Raw genomic sequence first — 26,961 nt, 5'->3', positions numbered from 1 at the left:
CACTGGCCTATAGTTCTTTAGGATATTGTTGTCAAGATTTGATTTCTTGATCACTGGAGTGATAATAGACTGAGTGCATTTGGAAAAATACCAGATATTAACGAACTGTTGACAATTTTTGTGAAAATCGGCAACAAGATCGGAAGATTATCCTTAACAAGCCACGTCGGCAGAGTATCTAAGTTACATGTTTTACTAGGAAACCTTTTTATGATCTTCTCAATATCTGTCTCAGATAGCGGAGTGAATGTGTCTAAGCAACAGTTAATGTTATGTTAGCATCAAGATTACAGGGTTCTATAGAGTCAGAATTCGCAATACTATCATCAGTAGAACTAGGAGAAACATTAACATTGGCCCTGATCTTCTCAACTTTTTCCATAAAAAAGGAGAGAAACTTGTTGGCAAGAGCTTGATCAGGACAATAAAAAACAGGTAGTATTTTTTGAGATTTCTTAAGCAACCCATTAATTGTAGCATACATATCTTTAACATTTGATTCAGCGAACTTATTGGAGAAATACTCAATTTTAGAGTCAGTGATAAGTTTAATGACTTGATTCTTTTGAGCGACAAATTCTTCATTATCTTCCTCAGATTGACTCTTTCGCCACTTTCGTTCCAGTCGTCTTCTGATGCGCCGAGCTAGATGGATGTCTTCGTTGTACCACGGTAGTCTGTGTCTTATAATACGCTCCCTGGTGGTAATAGGGCAGACTTCATCAAGCACAGACTTTGTTAAGGACTCATACGCATCAGTAAGGACATTTGGATCCTCACAGTCAAGAGGGAACTCAGACATGCGCTTTTGCAAAAGTTCGGTAAACTGCTCAGGTTTCATTTTACCAAATTGGCGTGAGCGAATAACCGATTTTACAGGTGGAGGTTTTGCATGGTTGATGGAACAAGTAATAATGCGATGATCTGAGTAAAATGGTGGAAGAACAGCATGTCTCTGGATGATATTATCATTTTCATTAGTGATTAACAAATCAAGGGTGTGCCCCTTTTTGTGAGTAACGTCAGTGATTAATTGACGAAAACCATTGCTGGACAGAATATCATTGAATTTTCGTGTCTCTGGTTTATGCGGTTCATCAACGTGAATATTGTAATCGCCCACAAGGACAACTTCAGTAGGTATAACAGACAATTCCTCAAGGAAAACTTCAAAATCTTCCAGGAAATCAGATCTCTTTAGTCCGTTTACTTTTGATGGTGGGGGATGAAAGACCACAACAAACTGAACAGAGTTTTTAAGAGTAGCGATACAATACTCAAAGTTAACTGTAGTGAAACTAGAAGGTGTAATACTAAGTTCAATGTTCTCCTTATATACAGTACCGATCCCTCCTCCACCATCCCTTTTGGGTCTAGGAAGGCTTAGGAACTTATAGCCAGGAGGGGTACATTATAGCCAGGAGGGGTACATTGTCCAACCAACCCAGTCTCAGAGGAGTTAAATGACCAAGTACCGGTAATTGAGGACATTAGTGATAATCACATCTCAAAAGCAGAAATTAAAACAGCATTAGAAAGATGAAAACGGGAAATCTGGTGGCAAAGATGAAATAACAGCAGAATTATTGAAAGTAGACACAGACACAACTGTAGACTGGATTACAGGCCTCTTTAACACAAAGAAGAAGTGCCTAAAACATAGAAGCAGGGGCTCATTGTCAAGTTACCAAAGAAATGTGATCTCACAGAATGTGGAAATTGGCGAGGCATTACGTTGACATCTGTCCCAAGCAAAGTATTGGGAAGGTTGCTTATTGATAGAATTATAGATGGAGTAGACAAAAAGTTGAGAGATGAACAGGCTGGATTTAGAAGGGGAAGAAGTACAGTAGAGGCTAGAGCAAATGTTTGTTTTGCGGAATATTATTGAGCAAGTCGTAGAGTGGCCGTCAACATTACGTTTGTGGACTTTGAAAAAGCGTTTGACTCCGTACACCGAGAAAACCTGTGGAAAATTATGGCTAGCTATGGAATTCCATCAAAGATAATAAGAATGATCCAGATCTTATATGAAGATAGCGAGTGCGCAGTATTAGATGAAGGGGAGGAGTCAGAATGGTTCATGGTAAAAACTGGTGTGAAGCAAGGAGATGTAATGTCTGGCTTTATTTTCTTAATTGTAGTGGATTGGATTAGGAAACATGCAACAGAGGGAGATAACACAGGAATCCGATGGAAACTTATGACAAAATTGGAGGATTTAGACTTTGCTGATGATAGCTCTTCTACCATCTACCATCCAATACATGCAGGAAAAGGCAACAAAACTAAGTGAATTTGCAGCAAGAACAGGTCTTTATTATGTGCTTAGAATAAACAGCAAATCCAACACCAGGATAGTCTTAGCAGGCCAGCAACTAAATGAGGTAGAAAAGTATTAGGTACAAATGTTAGCAACCAAGGAGGAGGGGTGAAGACATGAATAACAGAATTTGCAAGGCAATGGGATCATTCATGAAGCTCAAACCAATATGGAATGCAAGCAAACTCACTTAATAGGAACCAAACTGAAGCTGTTAAAATCTCTGGTAATGCTAGTAATATACGGCTGTGAAACTGGAAAAATCAATGATAGGGATAACAGGAAGTTGGACACTTTCCAATTCAAATGTCTCAGGAAAATACTGAAGATTAAATGGCCATATGTCATATCAAACATTAATCTTGGGAAAAATTTAAACTTTATAGGGTCAAAATGCCAAATGTTATGTCAGTATCCCCCACTTAACATTTTCTTGCCTCCCCTTTCCCCCCTGAAAAATGGTGTGGCCACTGCATAAATACCAGACACATGTCCAGCAGACCTATGGGCTGTAAGTTTAAAGTTATGACTTATTTTGTCTCATAATATACAAGTAATATGTTAGAATTTGTTATTTTTTTTATAAATATAGGTAATATTTTGAGAAAATAATCTTGTACGCAGGAAAACCACCACTCAGAGTCCTTACAAATGTAACCAAAAGAATATTGAAGGCTAACTTACTATTTCTGTGTCGTGTCATTGACGATTGAAAGCAAACCTAGTGATCCGACAACTTCAATCAAAAACCCGTAAAGCCTGATGACCTTAAACTGATCCGAAAGTAAATTACTTTACGATTTGACCACAGGCCTTTGAAGGCCTATGATTTGACATTGTTCTTTAGATATTGAACGTGTCCATTGAACTGAAAATCCACTGAACTTATACGTGTACATAATTATCTATTAACACGGATTGCGGAATGTTTTAAATATGACTTGTACTACCAGTGGAAAAAGTATCCTAAAGCAGGCGACGGTAGGTGTTATTTAATCATTTTATCAGTCCGTTTATTTAGGAAGAAATCTAACATTATACTGAAGAAACAATCCACGGATAAATAAGTAAATAGGCTTTCTCGACGGGAATTAATGTGTCCGTGGATTAAGTTATAGTATTTCTACGATTACCGTTGGTTATCACACTACCGGTGCAGCCGGTCCCTGTGTGAGTGGTCGAGCTTTCGTCAGATGTGTCTCTGACTTCAACAGGAGCTCGACTACTCACACAAGGACCGGCTGCACCGGTACTGCAAATTCATTATTTATTTCTCCTCTTTTTTTTAATAGTTTTTTGCCGTAAAAATTTGAAACATATTTTGAAGAAAATTTACTTGGTTTGATACTCGCATTGTTTAGGTATTGATGTTTGCATTTCAATTTTATGCTGTTGAATACTCGAAAATTACATTTTAACTCAAAATTAAGTTAAAAAAAATCTTTAAAAAAATAAAAATAAAAATCTTAAAAAAATAAAACGCATTCCGCATTCTCTTTTTAAACTGCCATGGACTTTGAGACATAACAAAAATATTTATTTAGCCTTACAATGGGCGACGGAAGCTGGGAGGGGGGCGTCCCTCCCTAAATGTTTTGCATATGGGACGTCCCCTAAAATGCTAATAAAAGAAAAAATAAAGCAATAATTGCCCCGTGCATCTTTCTTTTTAGTACGAAAAACAGTGGCGTAGCTGCCCTACTCTGTCAGGTGGGCAAGATCCATCACGGGTGGGGTCCTGGGGCCCGTCTTAGGGCCCCCGGTGGGGTCCAAGGACGAAGCCCCTAGCGAGAGTCGAGGGGGCGGAGCCCCCGGAAGCTCCTGGACTTTTTAGAACCTCAAAAACTATCATAAATGTTTAAGAAAGAAAGAACAGTTTACCAACCCAAATTGTTACAATTAAACAAGGCAACAAATAAACACAAATTCCGCCCGGCACACAACCCAACTTGAAAAAAAGCAAGGGAATGTGCCGGCATGGGATTCGAACCCACGACCTTCCGATAACTAGACGGACGCCTTATCCATTAAGCTACCAGCTCCCACTGATAAACGGCGGTTAAAACTGGGCACTAATGTAGGTAGTCGAGGTATACAATACACACAAACAGATATTACGCATTAGCGAGCGATTGGTATTTAACCACTAAGGTTAAAGGTAGCGCGCTTTTTACAACGCAAAATGCTAAAAACCAATCGCTATCGCTAAGTGATGTAATATAAATTCAGCCTAAAAGCCCGGTTTATTAAAGTCAGAAGATATGAGTTCTTGCACGAGTGTTTGTTACATTACCACATTGTTCACGTTTTATTCTGTTATATTATGTTTGGTTTTTTGCAGACTTTGAAATGTCGACAATTTAGCTTGGGCTTGCTCATCGCCACTTTTTTTATTCTTGGAATTCTGTCATACTCGGACAATTATCTTTTCTCATGGTACTTCCCGAAACACACCCAAACATTAGTGCAATCATATAAATTACGTAAAACACAGTCTATGGAAAGAAGACTTACTTCGAAAGTAATTTCACGACTACAAAGTTTAAATACTGATGGCACCAGTAATGATCAACAAAAAGGTTTTCAACCCCAAGAAAGAAAATATCCACAAAAGAAACATAAAAATGGGCCTCGAAATGCAACAGTGAATGGTCGACGCAAGAATATTCACAGGAATAAGGGGGCAATGAGACTTAAAAAGGACAAATCTTCTGATAGCATTAACACCAATGTGAACGCTTCAGATTTTCATCTTAGTCATGGAGGAAAACGGTTAAAAGCTAGGATGGGCAAAGGCAGACGACAATTGTATCAAAAGTTGCACAAAATTGCTCTTCCGGAGAGTCGTAGTGACAATATGAACAAAGAGGTTTCAATATTATTATTAAATACCAAGCCTCATGTTGCTGACACTAAGATATGGAACCAGATGGTCAAATATTTTCCTGAAGTAAGTGCGCTTTTTAGGGGTTCATTTACGTAAACATGTACCTTGCAATATTCAATATTAGAAAATACTATTCTACAAAGCGACTGCAAGTCCAAACATCCCACGTGATCAGATTGGGTAACATCTGAGATCACATTATACAAACGAAAACGTTGGCTGGGCAATTCGTGGCTTGCTATCTAGTTCTTCCTTCCTTCCTTTCTTTCTTTCTTTCTTTCTTTCTTTCTTTATTCCTTTCTTTCTTTCTTTCTTTCTTTCTTTCTTTCTTTCTTTCTTTCTTTCTTTCTTTCTTTCTTTCTTTCTTTCTTTCTTGCTTTATTCCTTCCTTCCTTCCTTTCTTCCTTCCTTCCTTCCTTCTTTCCTTCCTCTCTTCCTTCCTTCCTTCCTTCCTACCTTCCTTCCTTCCTTCCTTCCTTCCCGTTCGCCAAAAAGCCGAAGGACGTTAATAGATTAATCATGTTAATGGGATTGATGAACGATGTGTTTTCAAGTAAAAAGGCAAACCTTAATTCGTTATGGCCGGGCATAGGAAATGCGATCTCAAAGATATTTCCGCTGTATCAACAATTTTAAGCTACTTCAGAAATATGGATCACAGATATGTTTTTGTTCTCGACAGATCTCTGAAAATTAAGGATACTTTCAAAATTAAAGTACCAAATTGAAGATGGGTATTTTAGTGTTAGATTAATGCATGGACTCACTAATCTATTACTACATACTCGTAATTATATTTTTCATAATAACCTTGATAACCGCAACAACGTTCTACATTAAGTAATAGAAAAGTATAATACAGTAAAACTTGACAAACGTTTTTTGTTTCACCTAGCTGATTCATAGATTCAAGCAAGATTTCTTATCCGAATACAAGAATCCATGTTTTCTGGAGAATGGACGTACACGATGTTTACCTTACTTCTACCTCGGCGGTGCTCCAAAATGTGGGACAACAGATCTATGGTTTAATTTACTCCGTCACCCTGACGTATTTAGCCCAGCTCATTTTAATAAAGAACCACATTTCTGGAAGGACTCTCCAAAAACATGTTAGTATATAATTTATATGAAACTTGTATAAGTATTTAGGTTTCTGCCCTTTAATATTAATAAAGAACCTTATTTCTTGACAATACTATCGTTAAACATTATACCGTTATTATGAAACTGGTAATCCTGTCTTATGTTGACGCCCTTCGTGCTCCAAACCGTGCTCACCATGATGATCACCTACAGCTAGGAAAAGGTACTGCCTTGATACCTGTAATACCGGGGGTGTCTCTGGTTGAAGGTATCTGGGGACGTGCCACGATTTTGGGCTAACTTTTCAGCAATTTTGGTATATCGATGGGTGGGATTTCAGTAGAGATCAATCCCTGCGTCCGAAAAGGATTTATTAATTTGTAGAATGAACTTTTCGGGTGGAATTTTTTTCATATTCAGAACTCTCACATGCAGTTAAACGCCACCAATACCATGCGAAACTAGATGATTTAGATGCTAAATGATCAGAAACTCAACATAGGTTGACCTGAGACTTTTCTTGTTTGAACGCACTGATCCTCGAAGATAAATGTTACAATTAGGCAGGGCGAATATTTTCTAAAACCCGATGCCGTGTGGATTAATTTTGGTAATATAACAACAAAAATGTCATAATATTATAATGAGAGAAAATATACCATTTCGAAGCATCAAAACGCACAATATACTTTTTTGGCTATATAACTTGGTCGATTTCAGACTAAGCAGTCTTTTCAGATGCCACGCAATCAAATAGTTCCTCGTTGTATTTCCATGCATCGACCAGGCCTATCGGTGGTACGGTATATAACCTATACGACTAGCGTGAGTCCTCGTCCCTAGGTTTCAATGGATCTTAGTGCTAGACCATATACTGCTAACATAACTAGTTAGTAAATCGCAAAACTATGCCACTGCAAAAAAGTTTTTTCCAGACCCAATAACATGTTCTTTTGTTGATTGATTATAGACAGAGGGACAGAGCATTACCTCAGACATTTTAATAAGTTTGCAGAATGTGTAAGCAAAGATCCAGTTAAGCGAGAAAAGCTCATCGCCGGTAAGTGCTGATAACGCTTTTTGTTAAAGAAAATATTGTAACATTTGCTGAGGAGGACGTCCTTTATTTTATTTCAAAAATTTACCCGATTGTAATATTTAAAAAAAAATTTAATCCATAAGATCAAAATATTATAGTCGGACATGAGTATGGCTGCTCTTTGCGCGCGTGAATCTGTGGAATGTTCATAACACATTGAGTCGATGAGTCGACCTCATTAGCGATTGATCGACTGACTGATACACGCAATGACGATATAGGTGCTGGAATAGCGATTTTTCGCTTTACCTCATTTGTACAGCTCAAAATTAAAAGGGCACACGTCTGATAATGAGAAGTTACAGTTCATGAAGAAAATGAAATCGAGTTAATCATACTGCAGTTACTGTCCGTTTTCCTATACACAATACACAGTGCTCTCACCATTGACGCGTGACCTCTACAAATGATGTATGTTGGAAGAATGGACACTTGCCTAGTTAACATCACTGTGTGAAAAATAACCAGCCAATATTTAATTTATTCTCCAAACTTCCAGCAAATATATTTCTCTAACCTGACCCAAAATTACAGCTAGGTTAGATGTTCAGAAATGGTCGCACTTTTGTAAAATATGAGTGAGGGCAAAGCATAGCTAGCTCATAGCTAGCCAACTCCCCGTGTTAATTGAATGGAGATTTGACCGAAAATATTGAGCTATATTGGTAACGGACCGCTCCGTTCTGAAGGATGCCACAAAAAACGGTACAAGCTACATTTAAACTATTCTAAATAGGTTCTAGAAAATATAGTTTTGTAACATGTCCTAAATTTTTAGCTAATTTAGATGTTTGGAGAGGGTCGCACTTTTGTGTTTTAGGAAGGATATGTAAACGACAGATAACACCAAAAATATGAAGAAATTATTTCCAAACCGTGTTAAGTCAACAATCATTATGTTGCTCATTTTGAAGAATGCTGGTTAACAAAAAGCAGGTCATTGTCTCATTTCGTGAACAAAGGTACACATACCATTGTTTCCTTTCGTTTCCTTTATAATCGGTTACCCAACTGAAGCTATAATACCAGCTTTTTGCGATGTCGCACATGTAAAACAGACACTTGTGCACAACCAGAGAAGATCTGATTTAATCAGTTGAGCTGCTTCAATGAGTGTTATCTTGGTTTAATAGCTTTTAATGGGGTTTAAGTCCTGCAAAGGTCGAGATGAATTCTACTGTAGACATGACTGCATCATGTCAAGCTTTTCTTCGAATTCACCGTGGAATCGTGCATACCGGTATGTCGTGAATCGATGTTACTTTGCTTATCCTTCGGTTGTTTATCTTTGGGGTGGACAAGCACTTGACGTAGCGTGTTCTTGGGCTTGACAGACACCGGGGACGTAGGGGATGGTGATGTTCCTACCACATTTTACTGCCCCGTCACCTTGAGTCTTGCGTGCGGCGGAGTCTTTTTCGGTGGATTCTTGGTCTGAGAAGAGAGCTTTTTGAAAGGGCCAATTACGATGACCGCAACGGTTCAGTGCATTATGCCGGTGTTCGCGTTCCTGTTCCTTCGCGTTCTCTCTAGAGGGAATAGTGTTCGCTATGTGAAATAAAGTACGTATATTACACCCAGTTCATGATCAATGATCGGTGCGAGTCGAACAACAGATACTGATCTGTTTTTGACCCAAAAATGCACTCGCTATCTTTTGGAAATGCAAGGCCATAATTCTTCCCAAATCAAATCCTAAATCATAATTGAGATTTCGACAGCGCATAGTGCTCCCAAAGCACTAGGGTTAAGGTTGGGGTCAGTGCTCCAGGATTTCGGATTAGGGCTCGAGGAGCTCTATATGGGGTGACGATATCTCAATTGTGCGAGTTGTCTGTCCTCTTTCAGGTGATGGTTCAGCATCAACACTTTGGGCAAACTATGATATCGTCAAGAAGGCTGGTATTGAAACTAAAGGTGAAATTCCATTTGTTTTTGCCGACGTTATTCATGCAATACAACCAAAAGCAAAAGTCATCTTCATTTTAAGAGATCCGACAAATAGGTAGGTGTTAGTACACAAATCTATGCTATTTAGGAATTTGTCGCTGCATAGTATTATATTTACTGCTTTTGAGCTTACGGTTCTTTATTCCTACGCTCACAGGCTACAACTTTCATTCAGATAAAATCTACTAGGAGCTACTAGGGTATAGCATTCAAACCGTCACAGCTTTAATTAATCAAGTACAACTGCTCCATGGGCGTCAAACACGTTTTCGACAAAACGACCCATTCTTTGTTGTTGTTTTTTCAGCCACTTGAAAATGTGTTTTTTTACTTTTGAAAAGCTTTCTGTTTTACTCAAATTGCTATAAGTTGATGAAATAAAGTCGTCTCGTGCCGAATGAGGTATCAAAATACCCAGAACAAAGTTTGTAAGTTAGTGTCTTTAAGAAATGGCTTTTTGTATTCGAATACTTTTTGTGCGCAATATATTAAACCTTTATACATGAATTACCCGTCAATAATAAGGGGCTCAATAATTATAAAAACGACCTATCCCACATTTGGGTTATTTTGAGAAAACTTGACTTTGTGTGCGAATTTTCAATACAATACATAACAATTGCACATCTTTTAAAAAACGTTGATTTTACAACTTAACCAAGTTACAAAATAAAATGACCATCGTCTAAGATGGTCGAAACTGTCAGATCAGTAAAACAAATTGGTTTTGTCAAGATGAAATATTTTATTTGAGTTTCTAACCTAATGAACCTCTTCAAGAATATACGTGAGAATTATGGACAGAACTATATATGAAAATATTGGCAAGAAAATCGCCAGACATCGTAACCATCTCGTCTTCTCACGCTATATACACTAGATATAGAAACAAGCTCATCTTACCTCGAGTCAAGAAAGTCTTTTGTGAGAAATCTATTAAATATGCAGTTATAAAGCTTTCGAATGCTATACGCTCGCGAAGTTACGTAATAATCGGATTAACTACCATAGCAATAGGTACAAACAATTTTTGATTATGTCGCGCTGCACTACTACGTTCATGTGGTACCTCTGCATTGAACCATAGATGTCAAAGAAATGCTAATCACTTGCACCTGTAAGATTAGTCTCTTTGAAAAGAGCGGCTATTGTATTCAATATATTATATGATTGACGACAGGTGACGAGTGAAACCTGCTTGTAGTGCAGCGCGGTATATTCAAAATTGTTTGTACCTATTGCTATGGTAGTTAATCCGATTAATTACGTAACTTCGCCAGCGTATTGATTCTGATATCAAGTGCTCGTCATCAGTGAAGCAATTCCGGAAAAGCTATTCTTAATTGTATACATCTTTCAATTGTGTACCTCATCAACGGCAGGTTCGTTTTGCATACCTGCATACTGTATATTTTTAGAGTTTCTTAGTGGCGAGTAGGCCTATATTAAAGCTACATTATTTGGAGAGCATGTTTTGGTGATGTTGGTGCGAACTTTGTGGTGGTGGCGTGTATGGAGAGGGGTGGATGGGTGTGTATATGCAATTCCGTTTAATTTCTTGATATTTTTCATTTTGATTTTTTAGTAGGTTAATGAGTGTTATGTTTTAACTTCGATAAATTGGAGAAAAAGAACCTAAGATATGAAGTAGATGCACTGTCACCTTAATAGTTTCACTGGAACTCCCCAAGGCTACATATGATCATTAATATTTATCCAAACCAAACTTACAAACACTTTCCTCTACCACATGTGTATGGTTTATCTACCATTTCGTTTTTGTATTAAAATGTATCATTGCAAACAAGCAATGTATTATATCATTTGTTTCTCAACTATAAAACAGGAAGTAACTTTACTGATGAGCCCCTTTAGAATTGAATAACAAAAAGAGGCAGCCTCACCTTTTATCAAATGTTTACTTTTATGAATTGCATGGCACCATTTTGGGCCAAAAAGATCAATGTTTTGGTTCTCGTACCCTCCCTCCTCAATTTCTGATTTTTGTCAGATTGTTTTTAGTTTCTAGATTTTTCAAATATTTTGGAATGCTTTAGGAAAACTTCACACATAGATCAAAATAAGTTTATTAATATTAAAGTAATAAAAATCACTCCCAAGTCTTTTCTAAGGTGTTTATCCTCATATTAAATCACATGTTTGAGAACTTAAAAGAAAAGGGACCTTCCTAATAAAGGCCTTTCCTTTCCTAAAGACTAGGAAAAGATTGAAACATAGACCCTGGAATACCAGGGTCTATGATTGAAACTACCAACAATGCAAATTTTACATTGAATGAAAACAAAACCCTACCTCATTAGTTCATGAACACCCGGGATGAACACTCACCATATAAAATTACCATACCTCGTCCCCGTGTCCCCCTATTAATAATAGGCCTATGATATACTAAGTTTAAATTATACCCCTCCCCCAAGGGCCCCAATACCGCTTCACCAAATGTAGGGTTTGCAGGATATATATTTTGAACTCAAACTATTTCCAATATTGGCATGTTTAGATGTCTATGGTGTCAAGTCATAACTCAAAAATCTGGATTTCATATTATGTCCCATCATTCAGTGGGACATTCCACCTTATACTGTAGTACCGGGGCATAAGCATAGGCAGTCGGGCATTATGGGATATGATGTTACAAATCTACCCTCATAACTGTGCATAAACAATGTGTATTTTGTTTTGGGGAATATTTGGGCAAGTACAGCCATGCGCTAAATGAAATAGTTTATGTTAAGGTGATGCTGACTGAATCATTTAAAGACTTTACCTAGTTCCAAATTGAGATGCAGACACCTAGAAAATTAATTCACACTCATAACATTAACACAGAGCTCCAGCATTGCACAGTCATCCAATCTAATTTATAGCATCTCTGACAAATTTTGAGATGTCTGCCCAGGGTCAAACAAAAGTGTTTATATCGTTTTGTTTTTTTGTATTTTGTTTATGATATATGCCCAATCTTGCAACATTTGATGCTTATAACTCGCCACTATGAAACTCTAGAAATATGCAGTATGCAGGTATGCAAAACGAACCTGCCGCCTCATCAATATTGTTCACCAATTTCATTAATTTACTTTCAATAATTAGTTTTTGATATGTGCATTTTTTTTTTTTTTTTTTCTTTGTTTTTTCCTTAAATGTTAACATAGGATATGTCATTGATGGACATGACAGCTGGTTGGTTGGACTCGGCATTTTTGTTGTCTACCAACCTACTGCCATGTCAAATAAATGCCATATACCTGTATCAAGGGGTTACAGAGCTACAGGCCTTTGGGCCTCAACTGTAATTCCTTCACTCATCGTTGTATTATGCATTTCCATAGTTTATTATATATGTATTATTCCTTATATCTTTATAATGTATTATTCTTATGTATTATTCTTGTATGTAATGAGTGAAAAGATCTCTAATCTAAAATAAATCTAAAATCTTTACATTACAATGCAAGGAGTTGAGCATCACTCCGCTTACGCTTGAAATGCCCTATAAATACCGCAAGAGCGCTTGATATAGTGAACAATGCACGTCAACTTGTTCGCGAAAGAATCAGAGTCACCACAAATAAAATCAACAGTTTTAAAGAACAGAAAACGAAATTTGAGACCGAATTAAATTCCCGGTTCCCGGAATCTTTGTTTGGTCAGGTGACCGATCACGTGACTCGCAAAACAGAAACAGAGTTTTGCAAAACAAAATGGCGGCATCAAAAAAAGTTGGAAAAGTTACAACGTACTTCGGCTTCGAGAGGGAGGCGAAATACTCCAGACGATGTTGAATTAAATAAATGGCGAACAGATCAAGAAATGGGTAATTATTTTATCGAAGCATAAGCTTACCAAACCACATGAAAGTGTATTGGCTACAGGTTTGAACTTTTCGTCGTCGCCGAGTAAGATCCCGGAATACATTGTAGCCACGTAACAAGCGTGCCATAAGCTTCGCAGTAATCATGGTAATGAAGCCACTGTTCTTCGATCAGAAATCGCTGGTGTTTTACGCAATGCTCGCCCCCCGAAATCGAATATTTCAGCGGGGGGGGCGGTGTCCCCGGTTGTCGCGAACCTGTATCTGGAGTTTATGGAGCAACAAGCTATAGCCACAGCCCCCTTGGATTGTAAACCGCGCTTATGGAAACGTTACGTGGATGACATTTTAGAAATTATAAAGGAAGACCAAGTGGAAAATCTCACCACGCATCTCAATCAAACGGAACCCAGGAACAGCATCAAATTTACGTATGAGAAAGAGCAAGAAGGATCCATACCATTTCTTGATACTTTATGACCATACGGGGACGTGCCGCAAATATGGGTAGCTTTTTCAGCCTTTTGGTATATCAATGACCCTTTTTCAAAGCCTATTTTGGTATATGCATCGCACTGTATGGTTTATTGTTCTATTGTGTCCGATTTGAGCGCTGACATGTTGCCAATTAATATTCATGAGAGTGTACATTCAACGTCCAGTTTTCAAAATTGGGTGACTTGTGTTTGGCAGGTGTGAAATACATCTGACTGGGCGTATCAATTATATGTGAATTGGCATGTGGACCTGGCAGCCTTAATACATTCTGATGTGTAATCGATCAGCAAGAGTATTCAATTTATTTAAATGAAGCGCCTAAAGTCAGGTGGGTGATAACAAGCTGTACATCTACGGCTAAAGTGTTTTTTTTGTGCTTTCGGCTACTCAATCACACCCGTAGGTTGTATGACAACAAAGGGTACCTTCCCAGCAAACACAAAAACGTTTTAAATAAGTTATATTTTGGCTTTTGGTTTAGGTAAAAACATTTTAATAACATTAAAATGTCGGGTTATATAAAGGTCATGATAACGTTTTAAAACGTTTTGTATGAAAACACACTAAACCAATATTTTTAAATGTTTTCAAAATGTTATTGCAAACTATTTTTGCAAACATTTTTGCCAAATATTGTGTCAATACTTAAATAACATTATGTTAAAATATTTGAACCCAGCAAACACAGAAATGTTCTTAAAATATTTTTTTCAAAACCTTTTATAACATTTAAATTGTCGGGTTATATAAAGGTCATGAAAACGTTTTTAAAACGTTATTGAAAATATTTTGGACAAACATTTTTCGCAAAATATTTATTTAACCCCAAAATAACATTCTGTTTAGAATGTTTTGTATCAAGTTTTCAAGAATGTTTTTGGAATGTTATTAAAACGTTTTTATATCCTTTACATAACCCGACATTTAAACGTTTTCTGTAAAACATTTTTGTTTGCTGAGCAGTAGATTATCAAAAATGTTTTTAAGGTTATGAAAACGTTTTATTCTCTTAATATACCCTTTATATAACCCGACATTTAAACGTTTTCTGACAACCCTTTATAACCTTTTGCGAATGATGTCGAAAACGTTTTGTGTTTGCTGGGTTTCGCTCGTGTAAGCGCTTTCACGCGACTTTCGTCTGATCACTTATCACTGCTTATTGACAGTAGCCTGCATATTAAAGCGTTAATACGCTGTCAGGTCAGCTACCGATTTAATGGCGGAACCCTTTTGTCCCGAACAAAAGGTACTTTTCGATGAATAGCTTGTCGAAAAATCAAATCGGTACAAAGGAACAATGTGTTACGTAATCGACGTAATCTGTTGCTCCTCCATCGTTAATAGCTCCATGTATGTCAAGATGCACTGCGCATTTACCATGACATGTTATATTTCCTTTCTTGCAGAACTATATCAGATTATTTTGCCTTTTCAAAAAAGACGTCACCAGAAGACTTCCATGCAAAAGTTGTCGATAAAATCAAACAGTTCAAAGGATGCCTTCGGTCAAGATCTTTAAAGACATGTGCTAATGTATGTGGTAGAGATTTCCCGGTGAGTTTGATTGAAATTCAAAATACTAATTTTTTACGTGAACCAATGCTAAAGTTCGATCCATAGATCTTCAAAAAAAATTGTTCGATCAAGTTGCGAAAAATGAAATGGGTCCCTCGGGCACGCCCTCTGCGATTAATAAGTCTGAATATTCCATTGAGACTAAGGGACCGTTCAATATTTCTGCCGGTGGGGGTGTGGAAGTCTTTTACTTGAGCCATGAGTTTTACATGGAGAAAAAGGGAAAAACATAGGGGGCGGGACCCGAAAATTTTGAACGGACAAATTGTTTGTTTATTTATTGTCAAAACTCCCACTTCCCCAGCATAAACATTGAACGGCCCTTAAGTTTGACCGATCTCTCCCCGTGTGGGGAAGCCTTTGAGTCACACGTTAACTATCACCGGTATCTTTACATCAAAATATTATTTAATTGCAATGTGATATTACATGCAAATACTCTTTTAAGCACAACTATAGAACATAGAGGGACCAGTACCCGTAGCTACTTTGCCAAAACACACTAATTTCATCCAAATTCTGGCCTTTTTTGGAACAAGCATGAACATGATAGATGTGCTAATGAACCGAAAAAATGACTGCTGTGGTCCATCAGTGACCACAGAAACCATTGAAAGCTAAACTTTTACAAAACAAATGTGGAAATGAGAGAACTTACCAATAGATTCTAGTTGTAGCCCATAATGCTTGGCATATTGGATGGCCTTGAGGAAATTAAGCCAATGTTTGCAAAACTATCCATGCCTTCTTTAATTACTTATTGTTTTAACAACATTTGAATGAAAATTGTTTAGTGGAGCTGTTAGACGAAATTGTTAAGAGAAAAATCTACAATTGTCTCTTTCACTATTGCTGCGATATCAAAGCTGAATTATAATATTCCTTCATCTAATCTTGCGATACTCATACCTGATGTAGTGATGTTATGTTCTGTTTCTATTTCACAGAGATTACACATAAGTGTGTATATTGCTCATATACAAGAATGGCTGAGGGTGTTTCCAAAGGATCAGATTCTCATTTTGAGAACCGATGACTGGCATTATCACGAAGAAACAAACCTCTTGCAAGACGTTTTCAAATTCCTTGATATAGGTAATGAAATGTATAATCTACTTAGAGTAGAAGAATCCAATTACCCTAACCAAGTTATTTGGTCAGATTTATTTTTCAATTTTGGTGTTTTGTTTGATTGAACCATGGAGGATAGACGTCATAATTCTGCTAAGCACAAGTATCGTGTACTTATTTGATAAAAGAATGTTTTGTACACGGGATCGTCCGAACAATTCCTTCGAGATATGCTGTATAACCATAATAACCCATATATCGACCAAGATTACCAACACCAGAGATATGCTGTATAACCATAACCCCAATATCGCCCAAGATTGCCAACACCAGAGATATGCTGTATAACCATAATTACCCCTATATCGCCCCAAGATTGCCAACACCAGAGATAATGCTGTATAACCATAATTACCCCTATATCGCCCCAAGATTGCCAACACCAGCGATATGCTGTATAACCATAATAACCCCTATATCGCCCAAGATTGCCAACACCAGAGATATGCTGTATAACCATAACCTCTATATCGCCCCAAGATTGCCAACACCAGAGATAATGCTGTTTAACCATAATAACCCCTATATCGCCCAAGATTGCCAACACCAGAGATAATGCTGTTTAACCATAATAACCCCTATATCGCCCAAGATTGCCAACACCAGCGATATGCTGTATCTTACTATAAATAGGCTAATGTTGTATGTGGGTATGAAGATCGAAAGGCTCCGTCAGTTTGGATTCTAATATCGCCATATTCACACGGGAGATTGGTGAATATACGGGGAGTGCATTGCACTTTATTTGGTTGAAATCGGTCAAGAATTGGCTGCAAAAACAGTGAAAATATGGGTAAAAACGGGGTTTTTGTTATGAAAATCACGCGTCACTGCAGCTCACAGGCAGCGCGTCGGCGCTGCGTGCGTAATGCGCGCTCCGCCATGCAATGCGCGCTTAAACGGCGCGGCGCAGAGCCATACGACTTGCGAGCCAGAGACCAGTGGACATGATAATACGGAAAGGAAAAATAAAGGACAATAAAAATTCCCTTTAAAAGGGAAAGCCAGCCTCAATGTAGAAGAGGTCTTGTAATTAGTTTTGGTCAATGTGAAAGGCATTTTTAGGATCACGCTTACATCTACATGACAGTCCACCAAACCATCAACGATGAGAACATGCACACTGAAACAGCAGAAAACATTAATTCCTAATCTCATGTCAACTCTTTTAATTCATTACATGTACTCCAAATTGTTCTGGTCTGTTTGTTTTGTTGTTGTTGTTGTTGTTGTTGTCGTTGTTTTTTTTGTCTTTTCAGCTTTTTTACCCACGATATCTCAATTTCCAATTTTGTAATACCAGAACTTACGAACTCAATATATTCGCTTAGGAATGTCCGATTTCACTGCTTTCGATATATACACTGCCGGTTTGAGTTAACTTACATGTACATTTTATTTTAAAATAACTTAATTAATTCGCAATGTATAGTTTAAGCCTACTATATTATAATAGATAGTGGCCAGCACATTTATAAAGGACTGGTTACTCACTACAATCTTCACTCTTAAACTGTGTTTTTCTGAATGTGCTGATCATGTTGATTGCTAGTCGGAAACTCCTGCGAAGCTATGGACATGGCATCTTACATACTCCATTCTATAACAGTCTGCCTAGTGCCTTGTGTGTTTTCTCTTCAATCATTTTGTTGAATGTAATTTTATGAATCAAATAGTTATGTGTCATTTTATCTATATAAATAAAAGGAAGGTTGCCCATCTTGTGCGCGAGTGTTCTCCGAATTGCCTAGACTTTCGGCTTTGATTTAGTGGTATATTGATCGGGTACATATTGCCATTTTTCCATCGGACATTCGTTTTTGCACAAATTGATGGTAACTAAGAGAATAACATAAAAAACTGTCGTGTTGCTATGCAAAATCGATCGAAGTGGCATTGTGGGTAATAAGGACAGTGTGAACCGCGTAATAATATTTCCATTAAAAAACCATACGCAGAGCAACATTGCCCCGTTTTCTGCCAACTGCGAGGTGGCCAAGAAATGATTCAGGCTATCTAGATGCACAACTGCGCATAATTTAATAATGATCTTACGAGCTTTTCGTCCCTACGCAGAGCTACGCGCCCCATTTTCCGCCACTGCATGAAGGTTGGCAGCCAAGAAATTAAGGCTACGACGCGTGAATCAGGTCTTTGCGTCATCACTAAGGTAACGTAGGAAACAGTGGTCTGGTAGTCTAGAGTGGTGATAGTGCCTGCGTGGAGACCCGGGGTGCAGACAGTCAGTGTACAATTTCATTATTTATTCTAGGCCTATGAATCGTCCGGAGATTGAGGAATATATAGCCTACGGGAAATGCATTGCACTTTATTTGGTTGAAAACGGTCAACAAATATGGTTAAAACTGGGATTTTTTCCCGGGTTTTTTTATTGTCAAAACTCAGTGGTAGCGCGTACCGTAACTAACTGGCAGCGCGTTGGTGTTAGTGCGTTGACGTACAAGGGATGTGACTCGCACGCACGGGGCGCATATGCATTGGCCAACTTTCCGTGCCAGAGAAATAGAAAAGAAAAGAAAGTAGGACAAAACTGAAAAGGTAGGCCTACTATGGATGGGTTATGGGTACAGGGTTGTGGATTAGAGTAAATAAATAAATAAATCTATATAAATAAAAGGAAGACGCATATGCATAGGCCAACTTTCCGTGCCAGAAAAGAAAAGAAAGTAGGACAAAAGGGGGTACTGGGTTTGGTTAAGAGATTACCAAAATGATAAAAATCGTAAGGATACGGGAGGAAGGAAGGAACCTAAAAAATGAAAGAATAAATAAATAAATAAATAATTCATGAAAAAAGGAAGCTAAAATAATGAGAACAGAATTAAATACAAACGGCAAATCACAAGCTATAACTTAATAAGCAGGAAATATGAAAATGGGAACAAAATAATAGAAAAAAACCCTAAAGCTAAAAGGACAAATGTAAGTAAGGGTAGATTTATAAAATAATGCATGGGAACGGGGTTCAATAAAATAAATAACATGGAAACGGAAAATTACAAGCTAAGCAGCATACCGTAAACGTTCGCCTAATGGCGCTATAGAGTTCATGGAAATGAGAGAGCGCCATCCCTGTAAAAGCCGACTATTATCACTGATCATTAAGGGTACGTGTAGTTAAAGGGTGAAACCTATCGACACGTACAATTATGAACAAGATCGAACAAACTTGTTCATGATAATGCGGTAATCATTCACCTGATACGTTGTGGCCCAGTGAGCAGAGCATTAGACTACAGTGCGAGGATAAAGAGAACTTGTGGAGAAGATTGATGGTTCGAATCTCTTGCAGTAATTTCTGACAGATTATGATGTCTGTCAATGTTTTTTTTTCTGATTTGAGGAAATTTTATTCTCTATTTTCTTGATTTTATCTTTAACATTGTTTATATAATTTTATTATTTTATCTTGTATGTGTCTTTTTTCATGATTCTTTGTTTTTATCGTTTCATTTTAGAGTAACTCAATCCATTCAATCAAATGTTGTAATGAACCTATTTGATTGTATAGGCATTTGTTATGTGTGTGAGACGAACTGTCCCGTGCGACAAGTCTTTCAATTCGCGCGAGTGTCCTTGCCTATGCATCAGTGGTCATAAGAGGTATATCATTTTATTCGAAAGGGGGGGTCCCAAATATACGGGGGCCATAAAGTCTTGGAATGAATAATAGGAGGGGGTCATAAAATGTTTTATGACCAAAATGTAGGAAGTCACACGATGACCACAGAAAGTGTGTTATTTTATTCAAAAAGACTGATTTTAATACAATTTTGGGGTTTGGGATCATAACATTTTTGTTGCCGAAATAGGGGGTGCGCAATTTTATTGACGCAGACTTTTTGTAAATTTGGGACCCCCCTTCCGAAAAAAATGATAGCCCTCTAAGAGGATTCAAAAGATAACCTCTGCCCCAATAATCCCTAGCTATATTTGTTTGAAACTGTTCCACGGAGGATGTATCATAATAGGCTCAGTATTCAAATGATATAAATAAAATTTGAATGAGTGAACGAACAAAATCATACAACGACCAACTGAATAGAGGCTGTGCATATGACGTATCATAAGGTCATTTAACTGTTAAATGTAGTGGAATATATCACGCATTGATAGGTAGCAGGTGGAGTAAATTTTGTCAGCGGTTTTTGTTGCCGTTTGTTCGCAGTGCCTATTTATCTAAAAAAAAAAAAAAAAAAAGAAGAAAATTCACAATATTCGTTCGTAAAATGGGGACAAAATCCAAAAACATTTCTTGACCCTTCTTCACATAAAAGTTGGGGCAGAAATCAAGATTCGAACAAGTACCATTCACCATTCAAGGCGCACCCTCTACCGACTGAGCTAACGGGTCAGACAATAGACTGGTGTAATTTTGAACTGAAGAATATTAAAAAAATAGGAAGAAATTACAATGTTATAAAAAGATTTACCAAAATGAGTTAGGTATAACGTATGAATCGATTTACAAATTAAGTCCAATGACACTTTGAGAAAGAATACCTGAAGAAACCCCAAAACATTTGCTGCTCTAGCAACTAACCTAGTGACCTAAAGTAATAATTTTTCTGAGGCATTATGTCCAGGTTGCTCAATTTAACATGCACGTATCCTTAATGCTGTTGAGATTTTACAAGGATGGCGCTCTCACATTTCTAAGAATCCAAAAGCGCCATTAGGCGAACGTTTACGGTATATCTATTGGAACAAAATAGATTTATGTAGAAGAAACTGAAAAGAAAGAAAGAATAAAATGAATAAAAAAGAAAAGAAAGGGAAGACAAAAAAGATACGGGTATTATACGGGTTACTAAATGAAACGGGAGCAAAATAAAGAAGGAAAGAAACTAATCAGGAAACGTAAGAAAAAAAGCTAAAATTAAAAACTAATCAGGAAATATAGAAAAATTAAGCCAAAATAATGAAAACAGAATTAAATAAATAACATGGAAACGGGAAATCACAAGCTAAGCAGGATAAAAAAAGAAGCTAAAAGGGAAACGTAAGAAAGGACAGATTTAGAAAATAATGGGAATGCGGTTAGGCCTAAATAAATAAATAACATGGAAACGGAAAATCCCAAGCTAAATAGCAATTTTTAATGGGAACAAACTAGGCCCATGTAGAAGAAACTGAAAAGAAAGAAAGAAGCTAAATGGAAATGCAAGAAGGAACAGGTTTAGAAAAATAAAATTTACCTTTTCAATGATTCTACCTTTTCAGTAATTCCTCCTGTTTTAGTGATCGCTCCCATTTACTCATCTAGCGGGGTCCCGCGCGAAGCGAGGGTAGCCCGCTAGTTTATAATAAAGAAGTTATTAAATTAATAAAGTAAGACAATTTATTTATCTATAAGTGCATGTCAAATGGGGTACATTGTTCAATACTATATGCATAAATTATGCCCATATTATAGCTAGGCCCTAAAAACTTTATTTTGCATCGGATTTTTCCCGTTGAAAAGACAAAACTGATGTTTATGATAGCAACCATTTCATCAATAACATTTTGAGTCATTTTTATCCATAAAACGACACAGAATATGATAGATAACTACTTTCACATCAATATGGTCCATATGATCACAGATTGTTGAGAATCTGTGATATGATCCGGGATATGATGAAGATTTTGATTCTATAGATCTGTTATCAACATGATATCACGCTGTTCAGTGGTCAAGGAGTAAGGACCCCGGTCAAGGACACTGATATGACATCATAGGTGATGTCAGATTTTCTTCTGCTGACCATATGATGCTATATATATTAACTATTATTGTTACATTTAGGCCTTTAAACTTTTAAAGTCATAATTAATTAGTTCAAACATAACTTTGGTAATACTCACTCGTTTTCGTTCGTTGAAACGGCAAAACATACTTACTTTTCCTAACAAATCGAATTAAAATATTTAAAAAAAAAATCATTCCAATACCACTAAAATATAATCTCTTGAGTAAACTGACCCCAAACCTGAAACAGGTACCAGCCCCGAATGGGCTGGCGAAAAGGTACATGGACGGGTCACGGGATTATGACAACGGGTCATACGCCCACAGACACGCTATGAGAGGACGTAATAAATACGGGAAAGAGATGTGTGTTGTATAAACAACATGAAGCGGTACTATAAAGAAAAATGCAAAGAAACTAATCAGGAAATATATGAAAAAAGAAACTAAAATAATGAGAACAGAATTAAATAAAAAACATAGAAACGGGAAATCACAAGCAGCAAATAAAAAAGCAGTTAAGCTAAAAGGGAAATGTAAGAAAGAACAAATTTAGAAAATAATGGGAACGGGGTTAGATAAATTAATAACATGGAAACGGAAAATCACAAGCTAAGCAGCAAATATTTTTTAAATGGGAACAAAATAGCCCCATGTAGAAGAAACTGAAAAGAAAGAAAACAAAAAGGAAATGTAAGAAGAGACAGATTTAGATAAATAAAATGTACCTTTTCAATGATTCTACCTGTTCAGTAATTCTTCCTGTTATAGTGAACGCTCCCATTTACTCATCTAGCGGGGACCCGCGCGAAGCGCGGGTATCCCGCTAGTAACCATAATAACCCCTATATCACCCAAGATTGCCAACACCAGAGATATGCTGTATAACCATAACCCCTATATCGCCCAAGATTGCCAACACCAGAGATAATGCTGTATAACCATAACCCCAATATCGCCCAAGATTGCCAACACCAAAGATATGCTGTATAAACACAATAACCCATATATCGCCCAAGATTGTTAACACCAGAGATATGCTGTATAACCATAATAACCCCTATATCGCCCAAGATTGCCAACACCAGAGATATGCTGTATAACCATAACCCCTATATCGCCCAAGATTGCCAACACCAGAGATAATGCTGTATAACCATAACCCCAATATCGCCCAAGATTGCCAACACCAAAGATATGCTGTATAAACACAATAACCCATATATCGCCCAAGATTGTCAACACCAGAGATATGCTGTATAACCATAATAACCCCTATATCGCCCAAGATTGCCAACACCAGAGATATGCTGTATAACCATAACCTCTATATCGCCCAAGATTGCCAACACCAGAGATATGCTGTATAACCATAACCCCTATATCGCCCAAGATTGCCAACACCAGAGATAATGCTGTATAACCATAACCCCTATATCGCCCAAGATTGCCAACACCAGAGATATGCTGTATAAACATAATAACCCCTATATCGCCCAAGATTGCCAACACCAGAGATATGCTGTATAGCCATAACCACTATATCGCCCAAGAATTGCCAACATCAGAGATAATGCTGTATAACCATAACCCCTATATCGCCCAAGATTGCCAACACCAGAGATATGCTGTATAACCATAACCTCTATATCGCCCAAGATTGCCAACACCAGAGAAATGCTGTATAACCATAACCCCTATATCGCCCAAGATTGCCAACACCAGAGATATGCTGTATAACCGAACCCCTATATCGCCCAAGATTCCCAACACCAGAGATATGCTGTATAAACATAATAACCCCTATATCGCCCAAGATTGCCAACACCAGAGATAATGCTGTTTAACCATAACCCCTATATCGCCCAAGATTGTCAACACCAGAGATATGCTGTATAAACATAATAACCCCTATATCGCCCAAGATTGCCAACACCAGCGATATGCTGTATAACCATAACCCCTATATCGCCACAAGATTCACCTTTTCGGTAAATCCCATAAGCCTTTGCGATTACACCTGAGAATTTGTCATTTGACGTCACGCCGACTTGCAATGCGCAGTAACGATGTTCGATAAACGATGTGCGCATCGGCGCAGATTGGCGTGACGTCAAATGATGAGGTGTCAGGTGTACTCGCAAAGAGTTATGGGATTTCTGCGTGTTACTTCTGCTTTGTTTATGGCCCTGCTGCATTTGATTGAGCAACTTGCTGATAAAGCCGCTGAGAGTGAAGTGCTGGCAACCTCTCCTCTCCAGCAGGGCCCCCGCCGGTCGGGTTTGTTATTTTCGCGTTTTGATTCTGCGGGCCAAATCCACGCTTTTAAATCAAATGTTTCTATTATATATATATATGTATCGATGTAAATTTGTTAATGATATTTAATTTGTATATTGTGAAATTGCTGTTTTTTTTTTATTATGTCTTCACATTGGGACCTGGATCACTATTTGAGTCTCTGGCGTGTTTTGCTCGGGGACAATTTTTTTGGCTGGCTCGGGTGGACGATTGTTTGTCATGTGCTGGTCAACGGTTGTCTACCTTGGTCTGTCGGGGTGATTTCTGTGGGCTTCAAATTTTCAGGGATTCGGGTAGTGATTTGGATTTTAGTGTGTTGTTTATAATTATCATGCTTTTGTTCATTATATGATATGCTATTATGTTTCTCTTATCAAGTGTAATTGCTTTATAATGTTTCTAATGTGTTTTCTATAATTAATTTGTATTGGTTGTATTATGCCTTATAGAATATGTACTTTTGTAGTTTTTGCATAATGTATTAGTAAGTTTAGTTCTCTGTTCAGCGCATTGAGGCCTGGCATAATGCGCTTTATAAATTTCTTTATTTCTTTATTTATTTATTTATTTACCGAAAAGGTGAATTGCCAACACCAGAGATATGCTGTATAAATCCAAAATTTATTTATAATCATAATAACCCCAATATCGCCCAAGATTGCCAACACCAGAGATATGCTGTATAATCATAACCTCTATATCGCCCCAAGATTGTCAACACCAGAGATATGCTATATAACCATAACCCCAATATCGCCCCAAGATTAGCAACACCATCCATTAAAGTTATACACGTAATAATGATGATAAAGTGGCAACAAATTAAACATATAATACCTCAAATGTCAAAATGTATAGTAGTTTGTACCATCCCTGACGATTGATTCTCCCGATATGGGCTGAGATACACATAATTCTAATAATTCTTTGTTTTATTTTGTTTTGTCATTCCAGAAACTCTACCTGAAAGCAATCTACAACCTATAAGAAACAAAGTTGCACTCACGGATATTAATAACAAACAAGTAACTCAAAGAAAATCTGACAAATATGGCGAAATCTTTCCCAAAACAAGAAAATTGCTAAACGAATTTTATGCACCTTACAACAAGCAACTTGCTACATATTTAAAGGATAAGAGATTCTTATGAAAAGTATTCAGAAGCCATCCGAGTCAATGTTACAGTGGAAAATTAATAGACTAACTCCAACAGTCGTCCACACTGCGCATGCATGTGTGTTGTGCTTTGTAGTGACAGACTGAATAACTTACAGTTCATATCGTGTCGGACTTTATAATCTTTATATAACCCCCACTAACATCGAAACTTTTCCTGTCGAGTTCGAGGAAATAGATTTACTGTATATGGTACGATCAACAGAGGCTCCGGAAGATTTTGAATATTGGGGGGCCCAAAATTTTTTAGAGGCAAAAAATGCTGTTAAGGGGGTGGGTGCTGGAGGGGGTGCATACATTTTCACATGAAATATACCTTATATTTTAAATTATACCCTACAATTATGAATTTTATGAAAATTATGAATCTGACCCTAAAATTATGAATTTTACCCTGAAAGTATGGAGTTTACCTCAGATTATGGGGGTGGGGGGAGCTCTAGGGTACTTGGGCCCCTCACCAAAATTATTGAGTGGGCCGGGCCCCCAGGCCCCCCGGTTCCGGAGCCACTGATCAATGTGTCTAATGTTGCTATTACCAGTATTTGATTTTAAGTATTGCGGTACTCAAATACTTTTATTTCATATTTTGTTTTCAGCAAGTAATAAATTATTAAATTTTAGACAGACAAATCCAAAGATTTAAACTCACTTTTCTTAGCTTTCGATAGCAGGGTATGTCAACTTTATCACACGTGCTTCTCTCCAGGTTTACTGCGTCTCCCGCGAATAAAAGTGATCAAGAGAATACATTCCAATGTCTCTGTTCATGGTTTTGTTGCCCTTCTGCGAATCCATTTTGCTTCGCGGATCCTTCTAGTGTATTGATTAGAGTCTTTTCACCCATCCCAGTCGATAACACGGTTTTCTTGAGAAATGTGGTCAATAATAATATCATTGAAAAATGCAGAGGACATTCCATTCCACTCTACCTTTGTTTCATCGATTACAGCAAGGCATTTGACTGTGTCAACCATCAAGACCTATGGAACATCATGGGGGATATGGGATTCCCCGGTCACGTGGTGAAGCTCATCAATACGCTATACCATTATCAGGAATCGTCAGTCAGGACGAGTAGCCATGGTAGAGGTGACTCAGAGTGGTTCCAAATTAGCAGAGGTGTGAGACAAGGGTGCATTTTGTGAGACAAGGGTGCATTTTGTCTCCTCAGCTCTTCAACATCTATGCTGAGAGCATCATGAGAGATGTTTTGGAAGACTTTGGAGGAGGTGTTACCATAGGTGGTCAGCGGATCACAAATCTCAGATATGCAGACGACACAACCCTGGTTTGCAGTAGCAAAGAGGAATTGATGGATCTATTGAAAGCAATAAAATC

The 26,961-nt window shown here is 37.5% G+C and overlaps 2 protein-coding genes across 2 annotated transcripts in view; both read left to right on the top strand.

Annotated features, from left to right (window-relative positions):
• The window catches only part of LOC140152471 (constitutive coactivator of peroxisome proliferator-activated receptor gamma-like), a 117,512-nt gene that overhangs the window by 53,911 nt on the left and 36,640 nt on the right, over window positions 1-26,961 (top strand). The window lies entirely within an intron of this gene.
• Window positions 3,210-25,594, top strand: LOC140152472 (carbohydrate sulfotransferase 15-like). Its single transcript, XM_072174795.1, has 8 exons — window positions 3,210-3,304; window positions 4,665-5,273; window positions 6,106-6,322; window positions 7,267-7,356; window positions 9,244-9,400; window positions 15,088-15,235; window positions 16,204-16,351; window positions 25,398-25,594. The coding sequence occupies exons 1-8, from the start codon at window positions 3,260-3,262 to the stop codon at window positions 25,592-25,594; spliced, it is 1,611 nt and encodes a 536-aa protein (XP_072030896.1). The 5' UTR covers window positions 3,210-3,259.

Source organism: Amphiura filiformis, chromosome 5 (assembly GCF_039555335.1).
Source record: "Amphiura filiformis chromosome 5, Afil_fr2py, whole genome shotgun sequence".
Lineage (NCBI taxonomy): Eukaryota > Metazoa > Echinodermata > Ophiuroidea > Amphilepidida > Amphiuridae > Amphiura > Amphiura filiformis.
This window is presented reverse-complemented; position numbering and strand designations above follow the sequence as displayed.